The sequence below is a fragment of the Bombina bombina genome, chromosome 5, assembly GCF_027579735.1.
Source record: "Bombina bombina isolate aBomBom1 chromosome 5, aBomBom1.pri, whole genome shotgun sequence".
Taxonomy (NCBI): domain Eukaryota; kingdom Metazoa; phylum Chordata; class Amphibia; order Anura; family Bombinatoridae; genus Bombina; species Bombina bombina.
In genome coordinates this window covers 9,503,994-9,521,386 of record NC_069503.1, presented here as the reverse complement: position 1 = coordinate 9,521,386, position 17,393 = coordinate 9,503,994, and the positions used below count along the sequence as shown (strand labels likewise).

Sequence of the window (17,393 nt, the reverse complement as noted above, 5' to 3'; positions counted from 1 at the left end):
GAGGTCCGCCAGGAAGATCAACAGCCCTTCTTCGGACAGGTGCACCCCATCTGGACAATATAGCTGCTTCCTGTTGGCTGAAATCCCTTCATGGCAGACCACAAAACCACTTACAGCCATGACTGCTCTACCCAACTCTCTTTTTGCCTTCTTCCTAACTCTGTATGCTGTCTTGGGCGTGGGAAAGAACCTCCAACGCAACCGGGGGATTATATTGGACCATCCCAACCCCACCCCTGGAAACGTGGCACAGATCCATCGCACGTCAGGCCTCATGATATTGATGAGGTCCAACGCTGATGCACAACCTAAATCGTTCCCCCCCATGTGTAGTAGGATAATATGAGGCTGTCCCCATCTACGTCTGGCATCTTGAAGGAGGGCAGGCAAACCGTTCCATTGTAAGCCTCTACGGCCCAACCATCTCACAAAGACCCTTGCCACTGATAACCCCAGCTGCTGCCCGTCAGGATGGGAGATAGCCCGCAATGCCGCCCAGTGCACGTACAAGTGCCCTACGATCCAAACCCGCGTAGGGCCCCTAGCAATACCTATAATGGATTACAATAATCATGAACTTTATACCAACTGAACAAGGCAACTCGAACAAATGCGCAAATCGTCCTCCCCCCATCTACACCTCTGCTGGAGGGCGCACATACAGTCTGTAACATTGGGACTTCCATCTGCCTAACTTTTGGATATGTTCCGCCCCCCAACCTAACGCCACGGCCCTGGTGGCGGCACCTATACGGAACGAGTGAGGAGTAATTCTGCAGTCTCCCATACCCGCTAAGGCTACCGCCCTTTTGAGAACCGCTGCAAACTGGTATATGGACAGGTTAGCCCCGTCAGCATGCACTAGGAACTGCAATTGGCCATGCGGGCGCCGCGTTACATATGTCCTGGTCAAACACACTGGACAGGCTTCCGAAAGAGAAGGGGTTAGGGTCACCCAGGCAGCTTTCCCCTCTTGGTCTGTCTTAGACCGTGGGATAAACAGGAGCATGTTGTCCCCCGCCCACTTGACGCCTGCTTGGAGGCAGAAACCAACTCCCCCAGCAAAAAATTCCAACGAAAAGGCGCATTGAAACAAGGCCTTCTCGTAGGAATCTGGGCACACGGCTTCCAATGCCCTAAGCAGCTTGGGCAACCTGTGCATTGTCACTGGTTCCCAAGCGTCCCCTAACTTCCTTTCTAACCTGCTCCAGAACCTGCCTTACCATGAACCCTTTCGTGACATTAGGGTATTCCAGTAGGTTGCTGAAGAAAGATATTGCTGCAAGCTTAGTAGACACCGCCCCCTTTGAGACCCCCTGCCTATTCAAGCTAGCGAGCCATTCAAGAAACAATGCCCGGGGACCGTTCTCCACTCCCAAGCTGTGCGCTAAACAAAACCCAACCCACTCACCCCAATGCTGTGAGTAGGCCTTCCAGGTATTCGGGGCCAGCGACGCCCACACTAGGTGCTGTATGGAAGTCCATGACCCGCCAACTGCCAAATAGAAGGGGGGACAGGGTAAGCCACACGCCGCTGCCTTGGGTGCCAACCTACAGAACTGCTCCCACTGAAACGTAGATAAACTGAAACGTAGATAACGCGTCCGCCAAGGTGTTATTCACCCCCAGAACGTGCCGCGCCATAAATTGGATGTTATACTGCAAGCATCTGAGTACCAATTGGCGGATGTACCGAACAACCACTGGCGAGGAAGCAGACAATCTATTAATTGTGAACTATGGGAAAGAGCTCTAGCAGCGTTAGATTCCTAGTCAGGCCCGCCTGAACCCACGACAACCGCCATGGCTCTGCGCTCCATTGCCCGTCCAGATATGCTTTGTAGCCAAATGACCCGGCAGCATCAGTAAATAGGTGGGAAGCCTGACTGGATGCCTGTGGGGAGCGCCATAGCAACGTCCCATTGAATTCCATGAGAAATTGCTCCCATGCTTAGGTCCGCCCGCATGTCTTTCGACACTATGACCATTCGCGACCGCTGAGGAGCTGTCAGCTTAGCTTCCATCCTCCTATCAAACACGTGACCCATGGTATCACCTTACACGCAAAATTGAGGAGACCCAATACCGACTGCACTCCCTTATTGTCATGCTTGGGGCCGCCGCTGCCTTCCGGACTGCGGTGAGCATGGATCCCACCTTATCGGCGGGAAGACGACACAGCCTTGCATCAGTGTCTATTTCTATGCCCAGGAATGTTAGTCTGGTGCAAGCCCCCTGGGTCTTGTCCTCTGCGAGAGGCACCCCAAACTCGGCCATCAAACCCCTCATCACTGCCATGAGTCTAGTACATTCGTGAGTATCCACGGCACCCACCAGCAAGAAGTCATCGAGGTAGTGGGCCACCATACCCCCACCTGCTGCCGTCACGATCGCCCAATGCAAGAAAGTACTAAACGCCTCAAAATATGCTCAGGACACCGAGCACCCCGTGGGGAGGCATTTATCAACATAACGGCCTTCAAATTTGCACCCCATCAATCTGAACGACTCAGGGTGTATGGGGAGCAACCGGAAGGCTGACTCGATGTCCAGCTTTGCCAGCAGCGCACCTGGTCCTGCACTCCGGACCAATTCTAAGGCCTGATCAAATGACTGATAAGTAACCGAACTAGCCAATGGGTCAATCGCATCATTTACTGATCTGCCCTTTGGATAGGACAAATGTTGGATCAATCGAAATTTTCCTGGGTCCTTCTTGGGGACCACTCCCAGTGGTGAAATCACCAAGGAAGGAATAGGAGGCCCGTCGAATGGACCTGCGAACCTTCCCAAGGAGATCTCTTTGGCAAGCTTAGCTCCCACCTCCCACGGCATCTCATAAGCCGACTTCAAATTCCTGTGCGAGGGGGAACCTACCACTGTACCCTGCGTAGGAATTCAAAACCCCGCCCCAATTCCCTCAAGGAGCAAATCGGCCAGAAGGGCTCCAACACCACTGAGGTTGGGCGCACTTAGGCCCTGATTGGCGGCCTACCCCGATAGGGAGGCCGCCAATCAGGGCCTAAGTGCGCCCAACCTCAGTGGTGTTGGAGCCCTTCTGGCCAGCACCCCCTTTGTAAGATCCTCGATTGCCACCACTCTCTTTTCTCTTTGGGCAGTCAGAGCCTGGGTGTTGTCCCCCGCAGTATATGCAGGCGTGACGAAAGAAGCATGAGGCTCCTTTATCACACTGCTTTTCGTTAAAACGCCAGCACTCCCTGCCCTGGCACTTGACCATGCTCTGTGGCTTAGAGAGGCCTGCACGTACTGACAGTCCGCCGCCCTTTTCAGGGACAAGTTGGGACCACAAGTTCAAATCCTTGACTCCGAAATTGAGGACGGGGTTGCCTACCATCTTTCGTCTGAACTCGCTATCATAGGCTCTCCACATCCCCTCACCGAACCTATTATATATATATATACTCAATATACTCAATAATCTCTGCACATTTAATGACAGCCTCTGGCCTCTGCTCTATATAGGAGAAAACTCAAAAGCAACGCCTCCACTCCTCAAAAGTGTCCGGACGCTGGAACTTCTTAGGCCCTGTACTGTCCTCGCTGCTTCCTTATCCCTCTGAGCTTCTAGGGACAGCTCAAACATGTTAACATATTTGTGGTCCCTAATCTTCTGCACAGTCTTTGCCTTCAAATGCGCTTGAAGGCATTGGATCTTACAAGGGTAAGAGTCCCCTTGCAAAGCCACTCTCCTGGCGCTAACAGCACTATCTTGCGTCTGCAATCTACCCGCTGTCCCGGGAGGCCTGTTCCTACTGACCGGAATCATGCCCTGCACGGTTGCTAATGGCGAATACGGTCTGCGACTAGCAACTTTAGCATCCTAAACATGCGCCTCTGCCCTTTGCTGTTGAGTCCTAGATACTTACCCCCATCAGAGTCTGAGTCAGTACTAGAATCTGCACTAAATGTGTGTGACATAAGCAACAAAGATGTCTCACCAGCTGCAGAGGTGGAAGGGTCTCATTCGCTGGTGCCACATTGGACGTTCCGTCTCCTGCTCGGACTGTTGCTGATGGTCCTGCTTCTCTGGTCATCTCAGCCTCTCCTGAGGGGTTCATGGATTCCTGTGAAGGGGAAATAAAAGAGAGGGGAGTATCCAGGCCGGCCACATTGGAACCCCTACCGCGTCCGCGGGAAGGGGTAGACATTCTTGACCCACCGCAATTAACAACCCCACTCATTCCCACAGCATTCCCATCAAAATTGAACTCATTCACTGGCACAACTTGGCTTCTCAAACCCCCAGATCCATCTCCTGCTGCTGCGGCCATGCTTAGCCTTGCCCTTTCATTCAACCTATACTGTGGAACATGCATACTTTCTGGCCCCCTGGTACTCCCAACTATTCTGCTTTGACCAGATCTCTGATGCCCTCTGCAGGCCCCAAGCATACAGACCCCACTCGTCCTAGTGGGCTTTGACCCTTTTTGGTGCCCTGTAATGCAGCCATGCCCCTTCCGTAGCAGCGCCGCTCTCGCTCCCCTCACAGCCTGTGCAGAGTGTTGCACAGCGGAGCTGCCATGCCCGGGTACTCCTCACTCACCTGTGGCCAGGACCCCGCTGGGCCTCTTCCTCACTGTCGTCGGTCCCACTGCTGAACCAGATGCCTCCGACCCTTGTGCGTTACTTCTAGAAGTGACGTCACGCGCTACAGACGTCGGAGGCTTGGGACCGGAAGTGGGAGCGGCCGGCGCTAGGCCGCAACTGGAGCCTGCGGTCGTAGATTGGGCCTGCCCTAACTGAGCTACCACTGGGTCCCCGGAAGCTGATGCACCCGGCCCAAGGGCTGGATAGGAAGGCCCGCTGACCCCTGGAGGCGCGCCGGGCCGCCTGCAGCACAGCCGCAGTGAGGGCCCGAAACAGGCCTACAACCGCAGCTGCGGCCTCCTGGGCCCCAACACCCGCTTCTAATGCCCTCTCTATGTTAGGAGCCACTCCCTCCCCCCCTTGCTCCCCGGGGCCTGTAACCATGGCAGTACCAGGCCCCGTGGAGACATCAACCGGAGGAGGGGGACCGGGGGTTGGACTAATCCTAAGGGGGAGGGTGGAAGATACAGGCGTAGGTGGCACAAAATCCACCATCTCTTCCTCCTGTCGCCTAGGTGCAGCCCTGCAAGTGGACGTCCCAGCCTACTTCCTGAAGCGTTGAGGTAAAGCAGCACTCCTCTTGGATCGAGTCATCACTGGAAAGGATGATAAAAGCAAACTTTCTCCTTGAAAATCCCAGGAAGAAGAGGCAGAATCCTTCTATAACTACCCTTTTAACTGGTAAGTCTAAGACCTCCCCTTACTTTGCAACAATGTTGCTAGCACACTGAACTAGGGATTTTCACTTACCCTGAGATGCACAGGCCCTTAACTCCGTTACTGGAGACCTTGCTACCCTGCACTCCCCTAAGGGCTGATGCTCTACCTGGTAGCTACAATCCTTAAACCAATAACTTATTCAACTTATACTCTATAGCAATCTCATTTTTTTACATCACAGAAACCTGCCATTTTAACAGGGGTGTGTAGACTTTTTATATCCACTGTATATACATTTTATATAGGTATATATTTTACAAATATCTATAAAGATATATATGTAAAATTAAAAATCTAAGTGAAGGTATATGAAGTATCCTTAACGTACCTTCGGCTTTAGCACAGTTACTCTAGCGCACCTTTGTGTTATCTATTGAGCAATAGCTTTTTACTTTCAACTTGTAATACAGCGCAAACCTAGGAGCGCTATTAATTTAACTTGAGCGATGTTATTGCTCAATAGCGCTAATATTTTTGCTCCCTGCTTTAAATCTAGCCCTAAACAAATGATTTATATAATTATGTATTTAAAGTAAATACTAGTCTGAGAATAATATGCTGATATATATATGATATATATATATATTATATATATTTATTAGTTGTTTAAATATTAAAAACATGTGTTGCTTTCACGTATCTAATCTCCTCTGCTGCGGTAAATAAGGGATATATATAAGCAAGTAGAATTTAAGAGCATCAGACCTGAAGATGTTGCAGTTTTTACTAGGCTGTTTGCCGAAACGCGTAAGCCTGTGTGCTGTGCTACTCTCTCCCATCTGTTTTGGATTGCTATCCATATTTTAAAAGAATCGACATTAAAGTTTTGTGAATTTAGGAGCTCTTTTTTACACAGTTTTTACTACACATAATTATACGTGTTCTATTACAGCCTAAAATAGTTCCATTAAGGCAATTTAATACCAGTATTCAAGTCCACCAGAAACCACAAACAGCTTGTTGTTTCATTTCCTTTTTTTGGGGGGTGGGACTTTTATCATTTAGCAATAGTGACCTTTTAAAAAACGCAGCTTTCCCAGATCTGAGATGCGTTTCCTAACATATTGCAAAGCGTTTTTATTTTTTAATATTTGCGCTGTTATTTTCATAGGTCAATAAAGAGGATTGCGTCATTATTTAATACAAAAATAAAAACAGCTCAAATCCTTTGAAACTTGTAGACAACTGAAATACGATCATGTAAATTGTTTGTATGTTTAAATATTTTCACTATAAATTTACACAAAACGATATAAAACAATTGCAGGAGCCATTCATTGATATTAAGTGAAAAAAACGGCATCAAACATGGGCGCCAGTGATTATAATACTGAATAAAATATCATGTTTTCTCTTGGATGCGATTATATTGCTTCTCTGTGGTAATATCAAAACAAAATACGTCTGAAACTCACAAGAAAACACTTTTCAAGTTTACCCATCCCAAGAGCAAAAAACAAATCCTGTTTTATCAAATGTGTAATTCAGATAGCTTAACTAAATCAAACAAATGACAGAGAAAATCCGCACCGCAGCCCCCATACGGCAAACACTAAGCGGTTGTAATGCTGCACGTATAATGCGCTGCTGTGCGCCATAGACTGTTCTGTTGTACAGTCATTGGGTTACAATCATAGACACTCGTTAGAAAGCAGAGGTGCTACAATGTAGAATACATATCATGTTCTAGTTTCAGAAAACCTTGATTCACCTATTTCCATTTTTCTTTACCGGTCATTCTCTCTATTAACTTCTATAGTTGTGTGAGGTACACAATGCGTGACCTGATAGTCTATTGCCTCACTATTTTATAGCTAATGAGATTGTCTCATTTATATTTTATTTCTTTATGTTTTTTAGTTTTCTTTTTTTACCTATATATAGCGGTTATTGTTTTCTGGTGGGATTCTTATTTTTCGTTTATTTGTTCTATAAGGTTTTGAGGGAATTTTTCTGAGTCCTTTACAGTGGAACCCGCTTTTTGGGCTAAGAACAGCTATGATAGAGATTTGGCTCCACTGATTATATAGAGTTTAATTTATTTCTTGAGGCTGTTAAAAGGACACTAAACCCAAAAATGTTCTTTCATTATTCAGGTTCAGAATACAATATTAAAGAACATTTCAATTTACTTCTTTTATCTAATTTGCTTCATTCTTTAGATATCCTACGTTGAAGAAATAGCAATGCACATGGGTGAGCCAATCACACGAGGCATCTATGTGCAGCCACCAATCAACAGCTAGTGAGCCTATCTAGATATGCTTTTCATCAAAAGGATATCAAGAGAATGGAGCAAATTAGATAATAGAAGTAAATTAGAAAGTTTTTTTAAAATTGAACGCTCTTTCTAACTCACAAAAGAGAAAATGTGGGTTTCATGTCCCTTTAAGTAAAATCTTTATCAACTCCGCAGTTTTTGAGTAGTGATGTTACAGAAAGTTTTTTCCATGAGAAATTTGTTTCACACACGTGTTTTATTGCACCAAGGCCATTGCCTGTCCTTTGTAAAGTTCACTTTACTGTACACAGAAACACACTCTACACGTTCTACTAGATATCTACATATAGATCAGACACGTTTACACAGAAACACCCTCTACACGTTCTACTAGATATCTACATATAGATCAGACACGTTTACACAGAAACACACTCTACACGTTCTACTAGATATCTACATATAGATCAGACACGTTTACACAGAAACACACTCTACACGTTCTACTAGATATCTACATATAGATCAGACATGTTTATACAGATACACGTTCTACTAGATATCTACATATAGATCAGACACGTTTACACAGACACACACTCTACACGTTCTACTAGATATCTACATATAGATCAGACACGTTTACACAGAAACACACTCTACACGTTCTACTAGATATCTACATATAGATCAGACACGTTTACACAGAAACACACTCTACACGTTCTACTAGATATCTACATATAGATCAGACACGTTTACACAGAAACACACTCTACACGTTCTACTAGATATCTACATATAGATCAGACACGTTTACACAGATACACACTCTACACGTTCTACTAGATATCTACATATAGATCAGACACATTTACACAGAAACACACTCTACACGTTCTACTAGATATCTTCATATAGATCAGACACGTTTACACAGATACACGTTCTACTAGATATCTACATATAGATCAGACACGTTTACACAGATACACGTTCTACTAGATATCTACATATAGATCAGAAACGTTTACACAGATACACGCTCTACAGGTTCTACTAGATATATACATATAGATCAGACACGTTTACACAGATACACACTCTACACGTGCTACTACATATATATATATATATATATATAGATCAGAAACGTCAACACAGATACACCCTCTACACGTTCTACTAGATATATACATATAGATCAGAAACGTTAACACAGATACACCCTCTACACGTTCTACTAGATATCTACATATAGATCAGACACAGTTACACAGAAACACACTCTACACGTTCTACTAGATATCTACATATAGATCAGACATGTTTACACAGATACACGTTCTACTAGATATCTACATATAGATCAGAAACGTTTACACAGATACACGCTCTACTAGATATCTACATATAGATCAGACACGTTTACACAGATACACGTTCTACTAGATATCTACATATAGATCAGAAACGTTTACACAGATACACGCTCTACAGGTTCTACTAGATATATACATATAGATCAGACACGTTTACACAGATACACACTCTACACGTGCTACTACATATATATATATATAGATCAGAAACGTTAACTCAGATACACCCTCTACACGTTCTACTAGATATATACATATAGATCAGAAACGCTAACACAGATACACCCTCTACACGTTCTACTAGATATATACATATAGATCAGAAACGTTAACACAGATACACCCTCTACACGTTCTACTAGATATTTACATATAGATCAGACACGTTTACACAGATACACGTTCTACTAGATATCTACATATAGATCAGACACGTTTACACAGATACACGTTCTACTAGATATCTACATATAGCTCAGACATGTTTACACAGATACACGTTCTACTAGATATCTACATATAGATCAGACACATTTACACAGATACACACTCTACACGTTCTACTAGATATATACATATAGATCAGACACGTTTACACAGATAGACACTCTACACGTGCTACTAGATATATACATATAGATCAGAAACGTTTACACAGATACACCCTCTACACGTTCTACTAGATATCTACATATAGATCAGACACATTTACACAGATACACACTCTACACGTTCTACTAGATATATACATATAGATCAGACACGTTTACACAGATAGACACTCTACACGTGCTACTAGATATATATATATAGATCAGAAACGTTAACACAGATACACCCTCTACACGTTCTACTAGATATATACATATAGATCAGAAACGTTAACACAGATACACTCTCTACACGTTCTACTAGATATCTACATATAGATCAGACACAGTTACACAGAAACACACTCTACACGTTCTACTAGATATCTACATATAGATCAGACATGTTTACACAGATACACGTTCTACTAGATATCTACATATAGATCAGAAACATTTACACAGATACACGCTCTACTAGATATCTACATATAGATCATACACGTTTACACAGATACACGTTCTACTAGATATCTACATATAGATCAGAAACGTTTACACAGATACACGCTCTACAGGTTCTACTAGATATATACATATAGATCAGACACGTTTACACAGATACACACTCTACACGTGCTACTACATATATATATATATATATATAGATCAGAAACGTTAACACAGATACACCCTCTACACGTTCTACTAGATATATACATATAGATCAGAAACGTTAACACAGATACACCCTCTACACGTTCTACTAGATATATACATATAGATCAGAAACGTTAACACAGATACACCCTCTACACGTTCTACTAGATATTTACATATAGATCAGACACGTTTACACAGATACACGTTCTACTAGATATCTACATATAGATCAGACACGTTTACACAGATACACGTTCTACTAGATATCTACATATAGCTCAGACATGTTTACACAGATACACGTTCTACTAGATATCTACATATAGATCAGACACATTTACACAGATACACACTCTACACGTTCTACTAGATATATACATATAGATCAGACACGTTTACACAGATAGACACTCTACACGTGCTACTAGATATATACATATAGATCAGAAACGTTTACACAGATACACCCTCTACACGTTCTACTAGATATCTATATATAGATCAGACACGTTTAAACAGATACACACTCTACAAGTTCTACTAGATATCTACATATAGATCAGACACGTTTACACAGAAACACACTCTGCACGTTCTACTAGAGATCTTCATATAGATCAGACATGTTTACACAGATACACGTTCTACTAGATATCTACATATAGCTCAGACATGTTTACACAGATACACACTCTACACGTTCTACTAGATATCGACATATAGATCAGACACATTTACACAGATACACACTCTACACGTTCTACTAGATATCTACATATAGATCAGACATGTTTATACAGATACACGTTCTACTAGATATCTACATATAGATCAGACATGTTTACACAGATACACGTTCTACTAGATATCTACATATAGATCAGACACGTTTACACAGATACACGTTCTACTAGATATCTACATATAGATCAGACACGTTTACACAGATACACGCTCTACACGTTCTACTAGATACCTACACATAGATCAGACACGTTTACACAGATACACACTCTACAAGTTCTACTAAATATCTACATATAGATCAGACACGTTTACACAGACACACACTCTACACGTTCTACTAGATATCTACATATAGATCAGACATGTTTACACAGAAACACACTCTACACGTTCTACTAGATATCTACATATAGATCAGACATGTTTACACAGATACACGTTCTACTAGATATCTACATATAGATCAGACATGTTTACACAGATACACACTCTGCACATTCTACTAGATACCTACATATAGATCAGACACGTTTACACAGATACACACTCTACACGTGCTACTACATATATATATATATAGATCAGAAACGTTAACACAGATACACCCTCTACACGTTCTACTAGATATTTACATATAGATCAGACACGTTTACACAGATACACGTTCTACTAGATATCTACATATAGATCAGACACGTTTACACAGATACACGTTCTACTAGATATCTACATATAGCTCAGACATGTTTACACAGATACACGTTCTACTAGATATCTACATATAGATCAGACACATTTACACAGATACACACTCTACACGTTCTACTAGATATATACATATAGATCAGACACGTTTACACAGATAGACACTCTACACGTGCTACTAGATATATACATATAGATCAGAAACGTTTACACAGATACACCCTCTACACGTTCTACTAGATATCTACATATAGATCAGACACGTTTAAACAGATACACACTCTACAAGTTCTACTAGATATCTACATATAGATCAGACACGTTTACACAGAAACACACTCTGCACGTTCTACTAGAGATCTTCATATAGATCAGACATGTTTACACAGATACACGTTCTACTAGATATCTACATATAGCTCAGACATGTTTACACAGATACACACTCTACACGTTCTACTAGATATCGACATATAGATCAGACACATTTACACAGATACACACTCTACTCATTCTACTAGATATCTACATATAGATCAGACATGTTTATACAGATACACGTTCTACTAGATATCTACATATAGATCAGACATGTTTACACAGATACACGTTCTACTAGATATCTACATATAGATCAGACACGTTTACACAGATACACGTTCTACTAGATATCTACATATTGATCAGACACGTTTACACAGATACACGCTCTACACGTTATACTAGATACCTACACATAGATCAGACACGTTTACACAGATACACACTCTACAAGTTCTACTAAATATCTACATATAGATCAGACACGTTTACACAGACACACACTTTACACGTTCTACTAGATATCTACATATAGATCAGACATGTTTACACAGAAACACACTCTACACGTTCTACTAGATATCTACATATAGATCAGACATGTTTACACAGATACACGTTCTACTAGATATCTACATATAGATCAGACATGTTTACACAGATACACACTCTGCACATTCTACTAGATACCTACATATAGATCAGACACGTTTACACAGATACACACTCTACAAGTTCTACTAAATATCTACATATAGATCAGACACGTTTACACAGACACACACTCTACACGTTCTACTAGATATCTACATATATATCAGACATGTTTACACAGATACACGTTCTACTAGACATCTACATATAGATCAGACATGTTTACACAGATACACACTCTACACGTTCTACTAGATATCTACATATAGATCAGACATGTTTACACAGATACACACTCTGCACGTTCTACTAGATATCTACATATAGATCAGACATGTTTACACAGATACACGTTCCACTAGATATCTACATATAGATCAGACATGTTTACACAGATACACGTTCTACTAGATATCTACATATAGATCAGACATGTTTACACAGATACACGTTCCACTAGATATCTACATATAGATCAGACATGTTTACACAGATACACGTTCTACTAGATATCTACATATAGATCAGACACTTTACATTAACAGAAATAGGAGCAGCAAACTGTTACAACATATTTATCTTAACTAGTATTTTAGTTCATACAATTTATATCTCATTTCCCAAGGAAAAGAAACAACTTGATCAATACTTATTCTTATATTAGCGCTGCGGAATCTGTTGGCGCTCTACAAATAACCGATAATAATAATAAGTAATATCAGTGGTAACTCTGTTGCTTGGGATAACATCAGCAAAAATCCTCAAGGTTTCCAAACATACAAATACTCACCTGGATATAACTGGTTACTCAAATAGAAAATCAGTATTTAAAGAGAGAGAGAAGTGAAAGTTTAGTTGCCTAAGGACACTGTATCTTTGTGTTTTCTGTATTTCAGATGCAGATAATGCTGGTGAAGTGAAGAAAGGCCAAAGGCCAGTGCGCCTGGGTAGGAATAACTCTGTGCCCGATGCAAAGGGTTCAGAGTGGGATGAGCCACACAGTAGCACACCCTCCAGTTCTTCCAGTGATGACGAGCAGCCTGTTCCCGTCTCAAACACCATTGAGCTGTCACCGACACGAGCAACATGTAGCAATGCCAACTTCACCTCACCTAACGGGGGCAATGTGGAGGGGGAGCAAGGCAATGGGAATGTGTGCAATCATCTGTCAGGTACTGACTGTACTACATGCTCATAGTATTAGGTAGCAAGTGATTAGGGTGAAGCCCCTTGTGAAAAAAGTGATAAAAAGTGACTAGGAACAAAAATAGGCCTGGGCAGACCTGCCCACTCCTCCCCCTGACTGATCTCACAGATACAGTAATGCAATGAGTGTCAGGACATGGCTTGCTCGTGCACAAATAATAGTGCTCAGGGCAACAAGCAGCTGCCTGTAACTGGCCTCGGCCCACAGAGCAAATGTCCTATATGCCCTCTGCTCATCTTGCAGAAGAGAAAGAGGGCGACATCGAGTTTATCTCAGACAGAGACATTATTAGGAGACAAAACGTGCAAAATGCGTAGGGTGCTTTTATATTTTATAAAGATGAATGCTTTTCACCCAGGCCGGTAGTCATTAAGCTGCCAGTTTATAAAGCTGTCATTTTCGTTATGCGCTAACCAAATTACTACAGTGGAGAAGTCAATGGTAGCTAGAAAATGAAACGTTGTGCTCAGTTTACATTGAGACCATTCATATGCACAAGGCGTACAGCATAAGAATGCCCTTTAAAATATGAAAAACATGCACATCTGCAATACAATGATATAAATATTGAAAAACAACATTGACTCCAATACTGTATATGTAATAGGCACCTATAAATATAACATATAATAATACATGAGAAGTATTAAAAAAATCATTATTTTATAAACATATTATTTAATATTAACTAAACCTGAGTCTGACATAGATGTAAATGAAATAGTTTGACATATTTATAAATATATTTGCACGGCTAATCTTTTACGCCATAGGTTTAGAGCTTGTAAGTGACAATAAGACTAATGTACCAAGATGACAAGTGTTAAACACAAATGGCATTAGGGTTACATTTGATACCTTCATTTGAAAAAGTGAAGGAGGAAGTTGGAAAACCTGGTAAAAAAAAAACTTAAAGGGACATAATACTCATATGATACATGACTTGAAAGTGATGCAGTGTAGATGTAAAAAGCTGACAAGAGAATATCACATGAACATCTCCATATAAAGAAATTTTTCCTCAAAATTTCTCACAATAGTAAGTGCAGAGTAATCAGTTATTCTTTAGCTACTGTCAGCTGCAGGATTAAAAAAAACGGCCAATGAGCTTCATCAGTGATGATGTCACACTTTGCTTTCTTGTGATCTCACAAAATTTCATAGTAAACTTCCATAAAGTGAGTAAGGTAATAAAATGTCTGTGCATGTCAGATGTTAGCTCCCTTGCAAGTCCATGGACCAGCATCTTGAGTGTTTTCTTAAAGTTCCTTTACAATAAGATGTGGCTACTGAGGAAATTGTGAGGTTTGTTCCGGTGATATTCATCTTTTTACAGATATGCTGCATCATTTTTAAGTGCTTCAACATTTGGGTATCGTGTCCCTTTAAGCCGATATCATGTTATACCAGTTGTGCTGGTTAATTCTTTTGCAGCTCTAAAATTGTAACAAAAGACAGAAAAGCTTAATGACTTAGGGTAAAATCTGTATCAAACTGGTGTTTCTCCCATTCCTCTTTCAGGGGCTTTTTCTGGGGTCTCAAACATCTTTAGCTTTTGGGGGGACAGAGGTGGACGTGAGTACCAGGAGCTGCCACGCTGCACCATTCCTACCCACGCTACTCTCAGTGCCCCTGTGCCTTCCATAAGCCGACGGCAGAAATGTGAACTGGGGAACAGGCTGGATCTCCTACAGAAGCAACTAAACAGGTGTGTGTGTGCACTCCCCTGACTGTCCTGTGACCTGACTCAGTCATGGACTTACTAGATCTCATCCGTCATTGTCTTCTCTTTGTCCTCACCAGCAAATCTGTTATCATTCTGATGAATTCTGCAATGTGCTTCTAGTTTTACCAACCCTTGTATATACAGAAACTAACCCTTAACATGACATCACAACAGGTGTTTGTGCCCTGCCCTGACTGTCCTGTGACCTGACTCAGTCATGGACTTACTAGATCTCATCTGTCATTGTCTTCTTTTTGTCCTCACCAGCAAATCTGTTATCATTCTGATGAGTTCTGCAATGTGCTTCTAGTTTTACCAACCCTTGTATATACAGAAACTAACCCTTAACATAACATCACAACAGGTGTTTGTGCCCTGCCCTGACTGTCCTGTGACCTGACTCAGTCATGGACTTACTAGATCTCATCCGTCATTGTCTTCCCTTTGTCCTCACCAGCAAATCTGTTATCATTCTGATGAATTCTGCAATGTGCTTCTAGTTTTACCAACCCTTGTATATACAAAAACTAACCCTTAACATAACATCACAACAGGTGTTTGTGCCCTGCCCTGACTGTCCTGTGACCTGACTCAGTCATGGACTTACTAGAACTCATCCGTCATTGTCTTCTCTTTGTCCTCACCAGCAAATCTGTTATCATTCTGATGAGTTCTGCAATGTGCTTCTAGTTTTACCAACCCTTGTATATACAGAAACTAACCCTTAACATGACATCACAACAGGTGTTTGTGCCCTGCCCTGACTGTCCTGTGACCTGACTCAGTCATGGACTTACTAGATCTCATCCGTCATTGTCTTCCCTTTGTCCTCACCAGCAAATCTGTTATCATTCTGATGAGTTCTGCAATGTGCTTCTAGTTTTACCAACCCTTGTATATACAAAAACTAACCCTTAACATAACATCACAACAGGTGTTTGTGCCCTGCCTTGACTGTCCTGTGACCTGACTCAGTCATGGACTTACTAGAACTCATCCATCATTGTCTTCCCTTTGTCCTCACTAGCAAATATATTACTTTATTCTCTTGGAATTCTTTGTTGGATATACAGCAATGCACATGGCTGAGCCAATAACATGAGGCATATATGCACGGACACCAATAAGCAGCTCCTGAGCCTACCTAGGTATGCTTTTCAACAAAAGGATACCAAGAGAACAAAACAAATTAGATCATAGAAGTACATTGGAAAGTTGTTTAAAATTAAAAGCCCTTTCTGAATCATAAAAATGTGGGTTTCGTGTCCCTTTAAACATTTTTTATTTTTGACAAACTTTACAGGTTTCTCTTTTAGAACTTGCAGGCTTTGGAATTTAGCTTTATGTCTTGGAAGTTTTTGTTGCTTTTAGCAATATCTTCTGCCGGAAGACTTTCCCTAAATGTTTTGCTATTTCTTGCAAACTTTCTTTTCTTTTTTTTTTCTTTTTTTTTTTTCCAAACAACTTTATTGGTAATTAAATAAAATCATACATATTTCAGGAGACGCAGCTGCTCTGAGTTACATTTCCAACAGTTGTTACATTTTATCGTATAACTAAATCTAACAAATTGTCACTTTAAATGGGGTAGAACCCCGGATTTCTGCCAAGACCCCCTATTGCGACCGAAGCCCTATAGGGAGTTTTCTAATAAACTTGTCATATTTAAGAAAGAGCAAAAACCATAAAAACCTAAAAGGGTAAAAATTTAAATAAATTATATATATTAAAAAAAAAAAAAAAAAAGGGGGGGGGTGAGTCCTGTCCCGTCCGCAGTCCCTCAGCTATTTCTTCTATCTTTCATGTATTTATGTTGCTGATTTTTCTTGTTTACCTAGTATATATATGC

At 41.5% G+C, this 17,393-nt stretch overlaps 1 protein-coding gene across 1 annotated transcript in view; it reads left to right on the top strand.

Annotated features, from left to right (window-relative positions):
- KCNH2 (potassium voltage-gated channel subfamily H member 2) overlaps positions 1-17,393 on the top strand; it is a 1,055,144-nt gene that overhangs the window by 989,649 nt on the left and 48,102 nt on the right. The window contains exons 13-14 of the mRNA XM_053713258.1: positions 13,508-13,783; positions 15,340-15,526. Coding sequence (XP_053569233.1) covers positions 13,508-13,783; positions 15,340-15,526 — 463 coding nt within the window. The remainder of the gene's footprint in view (positions 1-13,507; positions 13,784-15,339; positions 15,527-17,393) is intronic.